Source organism: Cryptotermes secundus, unplaced genomic scaffold, assembly GCF_002891405.2.
Source record: "Cryptotermes secundus unplaced genomic scaffold, Csec_1.0 scaffold565, whole genome shotgun sequence".
NCBI classification, from domain to species: domain Eukaryota; kingdom Metazoa; phylum Arthropoda; class Insecta; order Blattodea; family Kalotermitidae; genus Cryptotermes; species Cryptotermes secundus.
Window position 1 is genome coordinate 1092594 of NW_019731581.1, and position 19720 is coordinate 1112313.

General features: G+C 45.2%; 1 protein-coding gene across 3 annotated transcripts in view; it reads right to left on the reverse strand.

The window, feature by feature from the left end:
• Window positions 1-19720, reverse strand: part of LOC111867211 (forkhead box protein O) — a 323346-nt gene that overhangs the window by 80467 nt on the left and 223159 nt on the right. For 2 of the 3 annotated variants that reach the window (XM_033752592.1, XM_023856843.2), the window contains exon 2: window positions 9869-9943. The exons of the other annotated variant lie outside the window; for it this stretch is intronic. In XM_033752592.1, coding sequence (XP_033608483.1) covers window positions 9869-9943 — 75 coding nt within the window. The remainder of the gene's footprint in view (window positions 1-9868; window positions 9944-19720) is intronic. 3 annotated transcript variants of the gene reach the window in all.

The following is a 19720-nucleotide window of genomic DNA, read 5'->3' on the forward strand; positions in this document are numbered from 1 at the left end:
CTCAAGACTTCTTAGCCTAGTGTCCTCATTTCGAAAAAAAAAATAAAAGGAGCCTTATGGCATCACCTTGCTGTCTGTCCATATATCAGGGCATCCCCTTTAATTTTCGTTATGAGGCTTGTGAAATCACCTTGCTTTATGCCTGTGTACCCCTCCCCCTTCCGCCAATTGCTTAGGGTTATGAGATAAGTCCCCCCCCTATCGTTGCTTTTTCTCTTCCCTTAATTTTATTTTGTTTTCTATGTGGTCAGTGTCGTATCAAAGGATGGCAGGCGGTTAGTTATTCCCAGAACTTCTTAAATATTGTAGTTCAGAAAGAACAAGGAAGTCCGAGGTCAGAGGTCAGAGTTTTGTCAAGCAAAGTTTCTCAAGAAAGACCATGTCGTTGAGGAGCCCAAATTTAATCACAATTGCCAGGAACGTCAGTCGATCGAAGAACCACACTGCTATGTCTCGAGTCTCCAGGTGAAAAGTGCCCTTGAATTCTTGTTCGAAACAAAACTTTGAACAATTTATTTCGGCTCACCACGAGGCCGGGAAACTGAGAACCAGTTATAATAACTGTTGCATTTCACTAGGAGCTACATAACCTCCGCACTTAACAGGGCGTCGTCATATGACCAAAGACTCAGTTTTAGTTGTCTTCTACTACTACAATTCTGCTATCAGCACGTGGGGGGGGGGGGTTCCGCTTGCAACTCTGTGCATCTGTTTGCTGCTTTTTGCTGACGCAATTGCCGCCCGAGGCCCAAGTAGACGAGCTGTTGTTTACTTGCAGCCTGACCTGCCCCACGTCAACTTGCTGTGGGCGATTTCACACAAGCAAGCATGCATTTGCGGGTTTGTTGTTCATAACTGGAGAATAAGCGGTACCAACCTGCCAGAAATGCGTCAGTGTCATTAAAAATTCGCCGTGAAATAGGCGAATTTCAATATAGTTCCTCAGTTAGAAGGTGCTGAAACAGACGCGTGATCTTGGCACGTCACAAGTACACATACTGGGATACTTCACTGAAAACATCTGTGGCGTACTGCACACATTCTTTCAGGGAAAACATCCCCCGTGGGGATTTTTCACGCTACAAATCACGCGCACAGTGCCGTAGTATTGAACCCCGACCTCCGCGATTGTCTCTATATAAAATCGACTCTTATTCGCTTCATGAGATCATTGGATTTTTTTTTTTCGTTGACCTAATCCTTCCAGCCGCACTAGGCCCTGGGGTTTACTCAGCCTCTAACAGAAATGAGTACCAGGAATTAATTAAATAATTTTCCTGGGGAGTAAACCGTCACCGGCGCGTAAGGCTGACAACCTTACCGCCATCTATGAGTCGATTGTCCAGATAATGTGGGACCCTCAACGTCTCACAACCCTATGGGCCTTCACGGCCTGTTACAGTGATAGATTTACTTTTTACTTATTCGCTTCTGCCTTGCGAAATAGTATGAAAAAGTAATCAGTCCATTGCAGATGTTCAAAGAATGGTGCAGTCTGGTGATAATATAGGAAGGAAGTGGGTCGTGGGTCATGATCCATGGTTTACGAAACGCTTTTTTCTTTCCAGTTTCTTGCAACATATAATCGCACTGTAATTTTCCTTTTGCCTTATCTCTGTGTATTTTAATTCACTTCCGAGATAGTGTCTGCACGCCACTGGTGCATGAAAGACATCTCTGGCGGTTCTAGTGTCACTGATATATATGCAACCAGCTATGTCACAAGCAAATGCTACGAGTATGTTCACTCCGCGAATGTTACATCACAAATGAGCCGTCTGGCAACACTGCCCTCTCATCAAGTGTCACGTTTTGTTTTTAGTTCCCACTTTACCCCACTTTTTAAAAAAAAACACTCCTACTTGTTCAAGAACGCAAACAATGGGCGAAAGTGGAAGTGAAAGGGCAAGCTCAGTGGTTATTCAACTGTTGCTATGGAACATGAAGGCTCTTCACGGCCATCAGAAAAACCTTCCACTGATCCCCAGCCAGCTCAATCCAGTACACACGGTAACAACCTGTTCTTTTTCAAAATTCATCTGGTGCGTCTGGGTGTCAAGATGGTGAACTTATCAGAACAGAATTTGTTCAACTTTTCGGTAGGTGATCAGTTCGAACATGGACCGGTACACAGGCTATCCTGCCTAAAATATTTCGTGGTTTCCCACAGTGGCTCCAGAGAAATATCGGGATAGTGTCTGGAATAGGCCACGACAGATTCCAGTCCCTTTACAAAACAGACATCCTTACTTACTCACTCAGCGGCCTCCGTAGTTTAGGGGTAACTTTCCCACCTCGTGACTCAAGGTACGCGGGTTCAAACCCGGCGGAGGTCGTGGAATTTTTAACGGCGGAAAATTTCAGGGAACAAGTCCTCCGGGAGGGACTTTAAGCCGTGGGTCCCGTGTCGTAGCTTTACGGCACGTAAAAGAACCTCATGTCCCAAGGGGACCACTGAGCCAAATTCAGGACATTTCCCGCCCAACAGTAGTCTCTAAAACCTCTGATAGATAGGGGAAGCATCGAGATACCGCTGAGCCAGTAGAGGCCGAATTCGCTGGCTGAGTCGGGACTGATGGCACGCACCAGTACCAGTGGGGAATAGAGACTAGTAGAATATCATAGGGGGACGCACAATGGACCAACAGTTGGTCTAAGTGCATGGGGAAACCCACCCTCTCCAATACAATACTCACTCGTGGAGCTGAGCCCTTCTGGAGGAACCGCCAATTCTGCAGCTACTCAAGAATTTCCCAGCATTTTATGGAACCCGGAGGTTCATTACCGTGTTCACAAGAGCCCTCCACTGGTCTCTATCCCGAGCCAGATCAATCCAATTCATACCATCCCATCCTATCTCTCCAAGATCCATTTTAATATTGTCCACCCACCTACGCCTTGGTCTTCCCAGTGGTCTCTTTCCTTCTGGCTCTCCCACCAATATCCTATATGCATTCCTCGTCTCCCCCATTTGTGCTACATGCCCTGCCCACCTCATCCTCCTTGACTTGATCATTCTAATTATACTTGGAGAAGAATACAAGTTATGAAGCCCCTCATTATGCAGTTTTCTACAACCTCTTGTCACTTCATCTCTCTTCGGTCCAAATATTCTCCTCAACGCCCTGTTCTCAAACACCGTCCTACTATTCTAAACTGTGACTGCCGTAAAACCACGTAATTAAGGAACTTGGCTCACGCAAAGCCCATCCAGAGCAAAATAGAAGAATAAAAAGAAAGTAGTTGTAAAGATGGATGGATATCAGGATGATGATAAATCCTGGAACTGACAGTTCTCGCTGGATTATACAATTGTATTTACATAACGCGCAGATGCGAAACTGACATTCATCAATGAGTATTGGCAGATAAACGGACGTTTCAGTAGGAAGATTATTCGGGTGTAACCGTGACGTTACTTTCAAAACTGATTATCGTCCCTATTTTATCGGCTTAATTAATTAAGCACCGCGCCATTGGGCAGTAAGCATATAGCTCCACCATTATTGAGCTTGGCACTGTCAGATTCACGCCCCTGCCGCTTTAACCCCGTGGAAAGCACCTCCGGTACTTACTGTATAGGAAGCGGCCTCCGTAGTCTAGAGGTGACGTTCCCACCTCATGACTCTAGTACGCGGGTTCAAACCCGCGGAGGTCGTCGAATTTTTAAGGGCGGAAAAATTCAGGGAACAAGTCCTCCGGGAGGGACTTTAAGCCGTGGGTCCCGTGTCGTAGCTTTACGGCACATAAAAGAACGTCATATCTCCAAATTAGGTCACTGAGCCAAATTCAAGGACATTTCCCGCCCAACTGTAGTCTCTAACACCTCTGATAGATGGGGGAAGCATTATAGATACCGCCAAGCCAGTAGAGGCCGAACTCGCTGACTCGGTCGGGACTGATGGTACGCACTAATATCGGTAGGGTATAGAGACTGGTAGACTATCATAGAGGGAAGCACAATGGACCAATAGTGGTCAAGTGCATGGGGAAACCCACCCTTTCCAATAACTAACTAACTAACTACTGTATAGGAGGCTAGGTCGCCCCAAAGGCTGGTCTGGACGTTATGGAGAAGAGGTAAAACTCTTGGCCCCAGCCGGCACTCGAACCCTGATTCCTCTGTCATCCAGCCGGTAGCCTAACCGCTATCCTGGCTCCAAATATTAACTTCATAGGGAACTTATCTTTGATCTGTTGCGGCATGCACAAATTTCACGAACAAAACATACTCGTCAGAATTACTTCCGATGCACAGGGCTGACGAAGAGAAAAATGCTTTCGGCATTAGGAAAACAAGAGCAGCTTAAGGGAACCCCGAACAGTATCTTATATCAGTAGAGTGGGACCCTTCTGGACCGCAGCTTCCATGAAATAAGAAATAGAATTGTTGCAATACTTACAGGAGAAAGTATTGTTGCGCGTATGAGACTCTAGACGATGTTTTGGGTTGGATTTATTGACCACTTTAACACACAACTCGTAATTACACTTAATTATAGCGCCATCGCTGATTTCCACACTTTGCAAATTACTAGAGTACACAGACTAGTGTTTTCAGTCTGTTACAGTCTCTACTAGTAGTTTCCTGGTAACAGTTCCTAACAGTGGAGACTCTTCAACTTCCGTGTTCAAGTCCTCTCTGAATGGCGGCTCCCTTCCAACTGACTTAACTTCTAAACGTGTCTCAGTTATAACATTTCGGCTCGGACCGCACAGAAAACACAGCTCTTCTATTGTTATTCAAATTGTTTCCGTTGGAACGTCTTTTGTTTGTGAAGGCGTTACCCAGTAACGGCTCTTGTACATTTGCTTATCTCGTGGCCGTTGCCTATTAACAGCTCTACATCCTACAGTACCTACTGTTCACTTCTGGAATCGACATATGACATCAAATCAATATAAACGACAAACAAAAATGGAGGACAGGTCGTGAAGAGCCGTCTCAGCATCTGTTTCGAAGATCAGGGATCTTAGTACGGATATCAGGTCTGCCAGTGCGGATTCGAACCCGGGACATCTCCAATATGAATAGGCGTTGTTGTTATACTTTATTCCCACATGCTGACTTATGCAGCAGAAAGGAGAGCACATACTTTCTAGACCAAGAAAGTGACAAAATAAGCGAGATGAATTTGAAAGCACTGTGCTTAATTAATTAAGCACCACGCCATGAAGAAGTATGGGGGAGTGGAGGTATAGCTGCATAGTTCTTGACCTCCGCACAAGATGAGGTAAGTGGCTTGCCTTTTTACTCCTCGGAGAAAGAGTTCCCGGTGCCCACTGGATGGGAGGCGAGGCGAGAATGCATAACGAGGAGCGATGAAGTGAATGAGCACGTCTCGAGAGTGACACCAGACAGAAGTTTAATAAATGAAAGAGAGAGCTTTCCTACAGGCAGGCCACATGGAACATTAACGAGAACGCATGTTGTGGTCACCTGATCACATGCCAAAGCTTGCAGGTTGCATAACGTCGGAACTCTGTCCCAGACAAGTAACATGGACCATGTTTTGAGAGTTACGAAGCAGAGGATGTTTGCTAGGATACGGTTGCCAAGGATACAGAACCTCTAGTTTCTAAGGTAAAAGGCAGACGGACGATTCCAAGGCCACGTACACCTTACTGTAACCTTCACTTCCAAACTCTTGTTTTCCTCCCTGTCGTGTGTAGCTAACCACTAGAGTCGTTGCGAAAAACAGACCGCCCGCTAAACTATTGGGAAGGTCCGGGTCGAGTTCAAGTTACGAAACTCACCCTTGTTCAATTAACTGGTTTACTAAGAAACGTCTTTCGTTCCCTGAGTTATTCAACTCGCTCTGGGCAGGTGGACACATCCCGTCTTTTCAGAACTCACCAGAATATCGTTTTGCACGCTTAATTAAGCACCCTCTTCAAAGCGCCGTCACCACGCGATCTCTCTCTGTGATACCTCTCAACTGAAAACAGGTCGGACAGGATATGTCCGTCTTTTTGAAAAAGAAACAATAAGTTATGGGAAGAACTAATCGCATACTTTCCTTGATACCATACGGACCGCACAGAAGACACGTCCAACAATTCTTCTACGGTTGCGTGTGTATTCGTTGTCGCTGCAACGTTTTTACCAAGCCGTTGCCTAGTAACGGCACGGGGATACACATAGACTGATGAGAGGGATTTATGAAGTACGCCGTTGGGACGGGCTCAGGCGTCATGACATACATATCAGATTCCATAAAGACTGGTACAGGGATGAATACGGGGGGGAGGGGACAGACAGACATAGTGAAATCATAGACCTACTTTTATTTTTCAAAATAAGGATGGTAGGCTAAAAAGCGTTAAAAGTTTAGCACTTCGTGTTTTACTGAACTCTACACTTTTATATAAATCTGTGAACATGTTTATATTCTCTCAAATTGCAAAATCATTATTAAAACCAAAATATCAGTCGAGGCTGTCGCTTTATTTTCCATTTGCACTAGAAACCTTCAGTGACACAGAAGTTTTTGGGATCTACCTGCATGCTGACAAAGTCAGAGGACCGCCGTGTTGAAATCATTATAGGTCGAGTAACCTTCCACCACGTTTCCATTGCATCGGCGAGCCGGTTGATAATGTCCGGTGTACTTAGACCTATATAAGGGCGGTTTACCCTGCAGAAGTCAGCTCAGATAGCCCATAAAGGACGAAGGATACTGAACAGCTTATTCCTAATATCAGGCTAAGCGGTCTCCGTAGCCTAGAGGTAACGTTTCCACCTCATGACTCGTGGTACGCGGGTTCAAATACCCGGCGGAGGTCGTCGAATTTTTAAGGGCGGAAAAATTCAGGGAACAAGTCCTCGGGGAGGGACTTTAAGCCGTGTGTCCCGTGTCGTAGCTTTACGGCACGTAAAAGAACCTCATATCTCCAAAGGAGATCACTGAGCCAAATTCAAGGACGTTTCCCGCCCAACAAGTAGTCTCTAACACCTCTGATAGATGGGGGAAGCATTATAGATACCGCCAAGCTAGTGGAGGCCGAACTCGCTGGCTCGGTCGGGACTGATGGTACGCACCAATATCGGTAGGACATAGAGACTGGTAGAATATCATAGATGGAAGCACAATGGACCAATACTGGTCTAAGTGCATGGGGAAACCCACCCTCTCCAATAACTAACTAATATCAGGCGATTACAGAATTAACATACTTTACCAACAACGCGTTTATATGTTTGTTTCTTGGTTTGTTAAACGATGCTGTATCGCCTGCAAGTGTTAAATGGAATCGATTAAGAAAACAGCAGGGTCGCAGCCGAGATCGGATGTCAGGACCTGCCGTGCCGGTATAGGAACCCACAACATGAAGTGACAGCTGGAATTACATTACAAAACGCACAAAGAAATGCTAATGTTGCCCCTTTACATAAGAACTCCGCCATGTCAGCGTATTAAGGGGTCCTTTCAATTCTGCATTTCAGCGCTAGATGTCGGTGAGTGGTTAGTTTCACGCTCCGGCCGGAGATAGAAGCATCTGTACTCGCGTTAGAGAGGGCTCGGTGGTCCTCACAGTCAATATGGACAGTGGTCGAGAGGTAACTGGGAGAAACCACAAGAACCATGAATGATGACGTCAATCAATTATACGAAGAAGCCATTCTATCAGAAGAAATCTGATACGAGCTGTTAAACGGAGCCAAGTTCCAGCTGCAGTAGAGATGATAATGAAGAAAGTGCTGATGACATGACCTGGCAGGGACAGAGGTCAGGTCACATTCCAGCGTCACTCGTTTTAAAAAGACGTTAAACATGGCCGCCGCTGGCTAGATAATGCTGTCAGCTGCCAATTGTATCAATCAGCGGGAATGGAAACGCTGTGGGCTGCGACACCAAATTTCTGGCAAAGATTCTTTTCACATAAAGTTGAACATTATACTTCAAGATACGTTTACGTGTCCTAACAAATATCAGCTGCCTACCGAGTGATCGACAGATATAGACCTTCTTCCTGCCTTCATGTGAGCTCTTTGTATTACTCAAATTTCAGATAATCATGGGGAAATGAACTGTTCCCTTCCTTGGAAGACCAGTCCGTCTCATAGTGTGTAACCCTACACACACAAAAAGGCGAACACACATCCAAAATCAGAGCGGGAATCGAATCCAGGACCCAATATAGTGTTCTTGGAACCAAAAATCGCCCATACGTCTGACGGTATCGCATATTCTTTGCCCAGAAGCTGCAATCGTCACGCGAACTGTTGCACGCACAAGACACACTGGCTGCCAGCGAACGCACCGCACCTTGTAGGGTCTATTATTATGTAAAATTACTGTACATTTGCATAGTCGCTTTCATCGCTTCTTAGAGCCTTTAAGATCTTTTTAAGTTCTAATGTCTTTCTTTGGGTGCTGTTAGATGCATAATGAATTATAAATAATTATGAATACATTTAGAATGGTGACAAGTGACAACCATCAGTGGGATTCAATCAACTGTGACCAATTGGGACACGCCGTTCATTCACTGTGGAGACGCTACGGTACAAAGCTATTTATACAACACTGCGAGGCCCACAATTTCCATCTGTATAGACTCTACTTGGAATTGGACTGGCCGTAACGAGCAGTGTCGCACTCGCCGCTAGTTTCAGAGATGGGTGCAGCTGAGTAAGAACAGGAGGGATTGCAGATGAAGCGATGGACACTGCCTATGATTTGTGCCAATTTTCATTCCACCGACTGCTCCACAATCACCATCATGCATCATCTGAGTCTGGTACAATAGGCCAGTAGTGGTCGCAGTACCAAGTGGACTCAGCCTCACCCCATTAATCCGTGGCCTGTAGTCCGCAAGCGAACTATATCGACAGAGCGACCGCCACTTGTCGGTGAAGTTAGTGCTAACTTTTGCGGATAGAGAGTGTCACGTGGTCAGCACAAAGGACCCCCACGGCCGTTGATCTTGGTTTTCTAGACCGGATCACCCCATTAAATAATAATAATAATAATAATAATAATCTGCTTGGTAATATACATGCAGTGACTCTTTTTCTTAAGAGAATGTATGATCATTACGTTTCGTTTCTTAAAACTGTCAAATCGATTGTGTACTGTCCTAGTTTTCTCGCGAAAGGTAGACCAATGAGTTTAGCTAACTGTAATGTATTAGGCCTATGCATATGTGAAAGTTCAAGGTGAATACAATTGAACACTTTACAATTTAAATCGCTATTCAAAGCCTTGAACGGATATGATACTAACTTTTTTTTTCTGGCTGAATCTTAAAACCAAGGCCGGTCATTACTAAAGCCACATATGCCTACTGCTCACAGCCTTGGGGCGCACACACATGGGTCAGTGGATACAATACAATCATTTTCTAAATCATTTGAATCAGCAAAAACATTACAGGGCACTAGGCTTGTTATGACACCGCGTAGTCTGGTAGATGACTATTAAGAGTATCGAAGGGGCCTCTTGCCTGTATCTTTAGGCTAGAAGTGACAAGTTTATATTACAGATATGAATAATAAAATATTCTGACGTTGAGGCACGCGGTAGCGCAGGTGGTTCAGGCATTATGCTACAAGCCGGAAGGTCGCGGGTTCGATTACCGAAGAGATCATTGGATTTCTCAATTAACCTAATCCTTCCAGCCGCACTATGGTCCCGGGGTCGCCTCAGTCTCTAACAGAAATGGACACCAGGAATATTATTAGGGGAAAAGGGTGGCCGGGGAGTAAGGGTGACCTCACCGCCATTTGTGAGCCGATTGCCTGGAGCCTCGATGTCTCATAACTCTATGGGCTTCCACAATCTGTTATAGGGTTAGCTTTACTTTAATTATGACATGTTTCGTTTCCAATAAATGAATGATTATTCGTTTGTGGTTTATTTACCTCCTCCTTGGTGGCTTTGAGTGACGTAGGATCTACACTTGTCACCACGAATCCTCCTCCTCTTTGCAATCTTACCTGCGAACAAAAGAAAAGGGCCGTACACTATATAGTCATACAGGTTCTCTCGCGATACTGGTCAGAAGTTACCACCGTCACCGCAAAGTCCATTACATGACTGCAGACTGCCGTCACGGTTTTCGGGGTTTCCTGAAGATGTCGCCGCCAAAATTCCGTGTATTTTCGCACTGTGGCCTTAACTCAACACACTAACAATACTAGAGAAGCAGACATAGCAATTTCCCCTCTTGCGTACTTAGGGCCGTGGAATATTCCAGGGCAGTGAACTAGACGACGGGTAAGGGTTGCACCCTCCAGATCAGAGATAAAGCGGAGGAGGTTGAAGCTACACCTCCAGTTCCCATACGTCTTCGCGCTGTGGAACTTATTGTTAAGCATATGGACACGTGTTCATGGCCTATGTCCACGGTTTCGGGCTTACAAGATTACATAAAAGCATAAAAACGAACTAAATCACATGACAATTTAGGAAACAATATTGTTTGAGTTATTGTTTCAACTGACATTTCTGTATCAATATAAGAGCCAATTTTACCGACCACACAACATATTTTTATTATAAAATTAATAGAAAGTCCGTCGAGTGTAACAATTTGTAGGTCACTTCTTTATCACTTCTGCCTTACATGTTTCGGTTTGACACAACCATCATCAGAGGCACTTACTACTATTATGAAAACACTGTCGTTGTTTATGATGTTCACAGTTATGTTGTTGTGTGGACGCTGCTACGATATGTTGACGTGTAAAAGCACAACACTTGCTAGGATAGTTGAGTACACTATCAATTCTCACTTTCCATCCGAAACTGTTTTTTAGGTTAAAACGCTAATGTTAAAATATTTAAAACATTTGATGTAAAATGCTAAGCTCCTCCTTGTTAATTCATCCCGAAGATGGGAGATGTCAGCTTGAGGTTGTATGGCTTATGGTTAAATGTTTCCTATGTGCTGTGTGTTGTGTACAATTCAAAATATTTTTATTATTATTATACTACATGTTTCGACCTCAAGAGGTCATCCTCAGGTGTACGAACACAGCTGTATAATTACACGCAATCACATTCGTAGACCTGAGGATGACCACTTGAGGTCGATACATGTAGTGTAATTATAATAATAAAAATATGTTGTGTAGTCGGTAAAATTGACTCTAATATTGATTAAATAGACAACAGGATGCAAGAAACAATTAAAGTGACATTTCTGTATGACTATGAGTCTGTTCTGATTATACAGGGTGCCCCAGTAGAAAAAGGTCAATATTCTGGGAGGTCATAGTATGGGTCACTCTAAGCAAAGAAGTATATGTACGTGTGTCCTATTCCGAACGGTTTCCGAGATACAGCTACTACAGTAGTTTGGATTTGGCGCCCAATACTGTCCTTCCTTCCCGCACGTGAATCGGTGTGCAGCGTCAGTTGGCCGTTGTGATATCGTACGAATGTCTCCTCACACGAGTTGCAAACCGCACTGATGTTGACGGTGAAATTTTCGGAAAAGTATTACACTAGGTAAACTGTACCAACTTTGTCACTTGAACAATACATACCGGTACTAGAAACAGTACGTAGTATCTCTTTCTTATCAACAGTTTTGGGACTGTACAGTGAAATAGCTCTATCTCGGAAACCGTTCGGAATAGGACACATGTACATATATTTTTGCGTAGAATGACCTTTTCTCCTGGGACATCTTGAATTTTCACATCAGTCTGTATACCGTTATAATGCATTATGATTTAATATTATTTTGTAAACACCATCCAATTACAATACAAAGTAATATTTACCCAATACTAAGACATGTTTCGACTCTCAGAGAGTCGTCATCAGAGGTATTCTATTAACCAATACTTTTAGTGCGACCACTAAAATATTGTTCATTCAACCCTAAAACTTACATACGTGTACAATTAACAGAAACAAACGTGGTAAAGTGTACTGGTGTTATATTGACAGCAAACATTACAAGCGTTGTACACCCGCCGAGGGGAATTTTCAATTCTTATCCTATTACAGATAATTATAAAAACTGTACAAAAATATTGAGTCGATTGCCTCTAATTAGATTGTCTAACGTGATGCTCACTTGTTTTATCCATAAATAGGATGGTTTCTCCCCCTTCCCCCCCCTTGGCACTACAGCCCCAGTGGGCCTAGGCCTACCTCCATGAACTTCTCCGTTCACTTCGGTTTCTCTAGATCTTACACATTCGGTAGGACTCCTTGGGCGGGTGATCAGCTCGTCGCAAGGCCTCTACCCGTACACAAACACAGAAACTTGCACACACACAAATGAAACATCCATGCCCTGAGTAGGATTCGAACCCACGATCCCGGTTTCCAAGCGAGCGAAGACAGTACATGCCTTAGACCGCTCGGCTACTGTGACCGGCAGTGTATAAGAATAATATATAAGAATTCAGTTCGTACCTCACAGGAAACAGATCCGAACCCACGATCCCGGTTTCCAAGCGAGCGAAGACAGTACATGCCTTAGACGGCTCGGCTACTGTGACCGGCTTTTTCCCCCTCTACCCTGGCTAGTATTAACCTGTTTCAAGAGCGCATGCGTCATTTGTGGACCTGGCGGTTCTCAACAACACTAGGGTTGTATGGGCAGCTGCAAACACTGCCCGGCTACTTCTCAAGCGAAATGCAGAGGGCACGTCTAAAAACACAAAACAGGCTGTGGTGAAAATCCAGATTTGCCTGCGGGCAACATTGACCCCAAAGACCCCAAACTTTAAGTGTAAACGTTCTGCGTAAAATTTCGATGGCTTTTGTCCGAGTTGCTTGATGCAGACAGACGGACGACCTGTCGCGCCTTGCAAGGCATTTATATTACCACGAACTCTCTGATTCAAAAGAGTTAACGTTTCGAGAAAAAATTCTTTATACATGGCACTCCGTTTCTAGATGGCGCTGGCGTTGCGAAGTCGGTGACTCTGGTTGTCGTCGTGCCCTTCCAGATTCTTTTGTTTGGCCGTTAGACGCCGGGCGCCACAGACAGACGGATAGACAGTGAGACAGACTTGGAAGGCCCGTTCTTCCTACCCTGCTTGAGAGATTAATGGATCATTTTTCTTCTTTTCCCGCTATTCCGAGCCTGGCGGTAGCTGCGTTCCCTGCAGATATACCGTTCCGACTCCAACCAAGCCCCGGAACTGCGTTCCACAACTTCTCTAAACCAAAGCAAGAAACTGCTACTTAGAACTTCAGTCAAGATGGAATTCAGAGCATTTCACAGTGGCCTTAAGGATTAAACGCAATGACTGTAAAGTTGCGTAGCGGGAGATATACAGAACAAAGAAAGTAGTGTATATAGGACTCCTTTACCCCGAAAATGGAGGGGACAGGACCCTCCAAAATACTGGCACAGAGCGTCACATCCCAGAAGCCCGTGACCTCAGTTCGCATGGCCAACAGAAGCCAATATGTCGTTGAGCGAGGAGAATCCTCCTTAAGCTAGCCAAGACATGGAAACCGAGGGTTCATTATCCTGTCAATAAGAGCCCGTCACTCGACCTTATCATCACTCTCACGCCCAATTTGCTTTCACATTCATTCTAATAGCATCTTCCCATCTGTTTATGGTTCTGCGTGTGCTTCTCTTCTCCGCAAATTGAAACATGTCCTACCCATTTCGTTTATTTACCGTAATTATATCTGGTGGCTCGGACGCGGGAGACAATGAATGCATACAGAATTTTTGTGAAGAAACATTCTAGAAGACATTCTCTTAGGCTACCGAGATACACATGGGAAGATAATATTAAAACTGATCTTAGAGAATGAAACCGTGATGATCGGAGGTTGGCAGAGCTGCTTACGGATCACGTTCAAACACAAGCTTTTGGCTTAGCGGCACTGAACCTTCAAATTCTAACACTACTGTGTTGGTTAATCGTGAGGATCAGATCTTGTGGGACGTTACGCAGTGCAGTCTGGTAGCCTAGCTGCCTTTTAACACGACACGGACAGGTCCAACAATCCTTCTATTGTTGCGTGTATTCGTTGCAGCGGTAACGTTTCTTTTACCGAGCCGTTGCCTAGTAATGATAAGGGGATACACAGATAGACAGACTGATGGGAGGGAGTTATGAAGTACGCTGTTGAGGTGCCAAGTTTAATTATGATTGATACAGACATCCAAAAGTTACTGGTAGAGGGGGGGATTCGCGGATAGACACACAGACAGTATGCTGATCTCAGGTTGTACTCGACCGCTACACCAGCAATCGTGACCCCGTTTCTTCTTGCTTTACCGCAGCCCACCTAAACCTGGAAGTTCAGGCGGTGTAGCGAGTAAGCAGGCCATGGACTGACATTTTCCTCTCCACACTGGCTCTGGGGCCCTCCGAACCTCCTATCCAGTGGGTATAGGGAGCTCTATCCCTGGGGATAATGCGGGCGGGGCCTGCAACCAACCACTCACCTACATCTAATGCCGAAGTTAAAAGACCGGAGCTATACCTCCATCCCCACATGTCATTCCCGGCTTGTGGCTTGTAGACCCGTTACTGAGGAGGGACACTGTAGACAGCGACCTTTGCTAGGTAACGTCCGAAACATACACGCATGCAATAACAGAACGGCGTTTTTACGTGATCCCTCGACAATTGTTGTGCAACGGCGTGGTAAACACGCTTCTGTAACAATAGAGGATCTGTGTTTTCTGCGTGGTCCGTGCCGAAGAGTTGTCCGGAAAACAACTGGCGCTGCACTTCTGTTGAAGAGTTCAGGTGTGGGGTATTAACCAGCGGGAAGATCCGTTAGCAAGAAACGTCTAGTGAAAACAATGCAGAGGGACAGCCATCGTTGAGAGCCGTAACCATGCAACGACTATTGAAAGCAGAACGAGAAGATTCAGCGTGTAGTGATCTGTAGTTTCGAGCGGTGTGTATACGTTCGTCAGTAAATCCAATATCCAATCCACACCCCAACACGTGACAATGTTTAACTAAGCACTGAGCACCTCTGCCTTTAAGGGAGTCACCAAATACTGCCTCCTGCTACTTACGGAACACTGCAGTACATATAGTTACGCGAAACAAACACAAGAGTTTTCAATTTTACGACATTTATATGAATATTTTTAAAAATAAACACGCGTCTTGGCGCTTGGGCTCTACGTACACCTGCAAAGGCTCCCTTGTGTCATCACCTTCACAACAGTGGGAAAGAAATCGTCCTGGGCACTGCCACGATCAGGTCAAAATAAATGCATAAGACACTATGTATGGGCTGTAAGTGTAGGCTGGACTGGCCCCACCATGCTCTCAAACATGGCGGACATCACCTCCAGCAAACAACGTGGTTACATGCTAACATTAATACATTACTTTTTAAGGGAAAACATATGATAGAGTCAGCTGTTCCAAAATGTATTACTTTTCATTAAAATTTAAACGCGTGTAACAAAAAAAATGATCAAATCAAGGATGAGGTGGACAGGGCATGTAGCATGAATTGGGGAAAGGAGGAATGAATGTAGAATATTTGTGGGGAAAACCAGAAAGAAAGAGACCACAGGGAAGACCAAGGTGTAGGTGGGTGGACAATATTAAAATGTATCTTAGAGAGATAGGATGGTATGGCATGGATTTGACTGATCTGGCTCAGGATAGGGACCAGTGGAGGGCTCTTGTGAACACGGTAATGAAACTTCAGGTTCCATAAAATGCTGGGAAATTCTTGAGTAGCTGCAGAATTGGCGGCTCCTCCAGAAGGGCTCAGCTCCATAAATAAGTATGTAAAGAAGAAAAATCCTCACAAGCCCATCATAGATTGATAATGATGGCTTCCTAGTGACTGGTTTCCATGTCTGCCACTCGAGAGCTGTAATTCAATTACGAGTATGAACGGTATTCGGAGACCGGGCGATAACTCGTTACTCTCTGGATTGCAGGAAATTGCCGACATGTCTAGAACATCTCCTCGCCTTCTCACCATTCACGGCCATATCCCCGACTTCATTCAATGCTACATCATCCCCGTGGCTTGAACAGCGTCGTGAAATAACGTAAAAATCGATTCTACATAAAGAACTCAAACAGTGTGAAGGTTGTGTAATTTTTCAAATTATTCTGTTGGTCCGTATTTCCTGGGCACCCTCTGAACAAATTATATAATATATTTATGAAGTTGTTGAAGCTTTCTAAAAACAACCCGAGACAATTTTGAATAAAGACAGCTGGTCATTATCTTCACCCATAACTGGGAAACGACAGCTTCGTTAAAATAATGTTGAATGTAACAAGCAGATTCCAATCTCAAGCAGGAAGACATTTTCATGTTTCATATTTATGACGACTTCAGGGCCTGGAAGGGCGCGATTTTGTACATTCAAGCCACTTCGTTTACCTGCCGAAGTCGTCCACAACATCTGTACTGACTTCTTGGAAGAAATATTCAGACTCAAGGCAGTGACTGACTGACTTAACTTACTGACGCTGTATTAACTGTGGATGTCATATGAGGTCGATAGTGGCTTATTTCAAGCCACGTCGACTACTCGCCTTGAGATCCCCCGAGAAAACCCGGAAACCTTAGGGAAGGCACTACCCGGGCCAAAGTTTATTCGAAAATCACCACTATAAAATAACCCAATAAGAATGAAGTAAATTAGGGCATTACAAATGAGCATTTTGTTTTTATACCGGTCATACGTTTATGATGGGACGGCGAAATCAGGTCACCGTGGGGTGGACATGTAGGGAGAATGGGGTGACAGCTACCCAAAGAATGGTGGAAGGAAGACGCCTTAGAGATGAGGGGTGGGCGCTGCGCCACCCTGTTCTACAAGATTTCGGCACTCATGACATTCATACCTGCAACTGCAGCACGTGACACCGATTACCCACAATTCCCAATTCGTTAAGTGCTCTGATGTAAACCTGTTGACAGATCGAAATGCGATACCTGTACAGTCACGTACAAGCGGAGACTTACTCGTCGCACAGCAGTGACTTGGCGTTTCCTACACTAAGCCGAGACACTAAAGGTAAGGTAAAAAGGTACAGCTATCCCTGCAACAGGCAGTGGAGGCCAATAGGGTTGTGAGTCGTCGAGGCTCCCACATTTTCTAGACAATCGGATCACAGATGACGGTAAGGTTGTCAGCCTTACGGGCCGGACGCTCTTTACTCCCAGGAAAATTCCTGGTACTCATTTCTGTTAGAGTCTGAGTCGACCACAGGGCCATAGTACGGCTGGAAGTATTACGTCAATTGAAAAAATCCACCTCATCGGGGCTCGAACCGGCGACCTCCAGCTTGTAGCATAGCGCCTCAACCAACTACGCTACCGCGTGCACCAAGCCGAGACAGTTCAGCGAAAGCCTACGGGCTAGGCAGGTGAGCTTCGATTCCCGGCAGAGGTAACAGGTATTTTCTACTTCACAGCACAGGGGCAACTTCATTACATGTGCCACTCATGCGTTCAGCAGCTCAATGGTCCTGATTAGAATGGGGTGTCACAAAGAGACGCTTTTCGACTTTGCTTCAGAACACGCGATCAGGAGCGAATGGCACTGAACGAGACTGCGCAGTTTCTGGTATATGACGACAGTAATTTATTATGCGAAAACATAAATATCAGAAAGGGAAACAAACCCCCACTTGGCAGACGGACATGGGCACTGGGATAAACACCGCCATTTCTTCAGTGTTCAACAAGTTTTTCGGTTGCAACCTCATGTTGAACAACAAGTTTCTAGTGATGAGGTAGGGGTCCACGTTATCATCCACTAATGATGTTCCTTCAAGGATATTTTTGACACAGTTTATTCAAAAATGTAAAGTCCCTGTGCTTAAATAATTAAGCAGTACGCCATGTATAGGTCGTTTTCTTGACCTCGGCGCTAGTTGCAGGTGAGTGGTCAGCTTCACCCCCGAGGAAAGAGTCCCCGGTTCACGCTGGCTACGAGTCTGGGTGGGCCGAAGAACCCTACCAAGACTCGAACTCCGACTTCTCCGTCGTCCAACCCACACCCAGTCGCTATACCGACTCTTCACAACTTAAGGAAGTGGGGTGTGAGGACGTGGAGGCCGAGATCCCCTGGCGACAGGGTAGCTCAGTAATAGGCCCCAGTACTAGCTTCCATTTTCGTCGCCTTATATGAATGACAGGGCTACCGTGGAGGTATTCTAACCCACCTCCACACGAACACCTAATTATAATCACAGCCATTTTTAAACTCTTCTACCTCTACAGCATTAGTCCGGGTGGGGTAGGGGAGGCAACTGAAGAGGTATCTTCTAGGACAAACTGAGGGATCGATTCTAACTCGATCCATCCAGCAGGAGCTTAGAGCGCTCAGCGACATAAACCCGCTTTGATTTCCAAACACCAGGCACTGGAAGAGAAAAGCCACTAGGAAGGGGGGGGGGGTGGTCTGAAAGTTTTCGAAAACGATTCCCACACTTTACTAACCCCCACATCCCTTCATCTTACTATATCTACCCTTGTCCTCACTACCCCTTCTGGAAACGACCCACTTTTGCATATATAGGCGCTACAATTTTCAGGAGAGGCAGAAGAAAGTAAGAACTGAGAAGAGATGAGGGTGGGTTTTTAGTCTCTGACATCAAGTAAAAAGGGAACCAGGAGGAGAGATGAAAAGAAAATGGTAAGGAAGAAGAGGAGGGAAGAAAGTGGGGTGAGTGCTGGAGCAAGTCATTAATCACGATGCAGTGAATGCAAAGATCGATTAGCGAGCGAAAGTTACCAAAAAAAAAGAAGGATAAGAAGAAGAATAAGAATACGTAGAACCGGAGCATCATCTTGCGAGGCCTTGCCTATGTTGTTATTAATTATAATGTCTGGGGAGAATAATCATTTCCTGCAAGGAAGCGAAGGGTGGGGGTAAACCAACATTAACATTACAACCCCTTACACACCCTCGAAAAATAAATCATTCATATTTCCCTAAACTTTTAAAAGCTGCAAGCACTACTACAAAACAAACTGCCTGTCTATTGGTGTAACATAAGCAATCACCGATGTGCATCCTGAGTGTTGCCGCTCAGTACTGGCAACAGTGAAGAGGCTTCACGGTAGACGAACGTTATGAAACTCGAGTTCTCACTGGCAAGGGGCTGGAAGATCCCACAGCAAGATGAGAAAAATTCCTGCCACTGGGCCGTCCAGCCTTAGGCTCCATAGGTATCCTGAATTCTCTTTCCGTTGGACACCTTGGATGGGAAACAGGTATGTCCTAATGCCTCTGTGGTCACTGGACAACGCCGAAGAACTCGTGTAAGGCGCAAGACTGGAATCTCCCACAGGGGCGGACTTTACCAACAGAAGCGGGCCGTCTTCTATCCCACTGTATGGATTTCATGTCCTACAGATCCATTGCTACTATTCAGCTATTTGATTTTATATTTGTGACGAACCTGCTAACCTTGCTGGAAAGGCCGCAGCATAGTTCAAGCGGTTAGTCGCTGGCTTCCCACCGCGGCGGCCCGTGTCTGGTCAAGTGGAATTTGTGGTGAACAAAGTGGCACTGGGGCAGGGTTTCTCCGACTACTTCGGTTTCCCCTGCCAAATAGTTCAAGCGGTTAGTCGCTGGCTTCCCACCGCGGCGGCCCGTGTCTGGTCAAGTGGGATTTGTGGTGAACAAAGTGGCACTGGGGCAGGGTTTCTCCGACTACTTCGGTTTCCCCTGCCAATCTTCATTCCATATGCCTTCATGGCGCAGTGCTTAATTAGTTAAGCATAGGACAACTTTATTTCCACTTTCTGTTCCAACGTATGTTCTTGTTCTA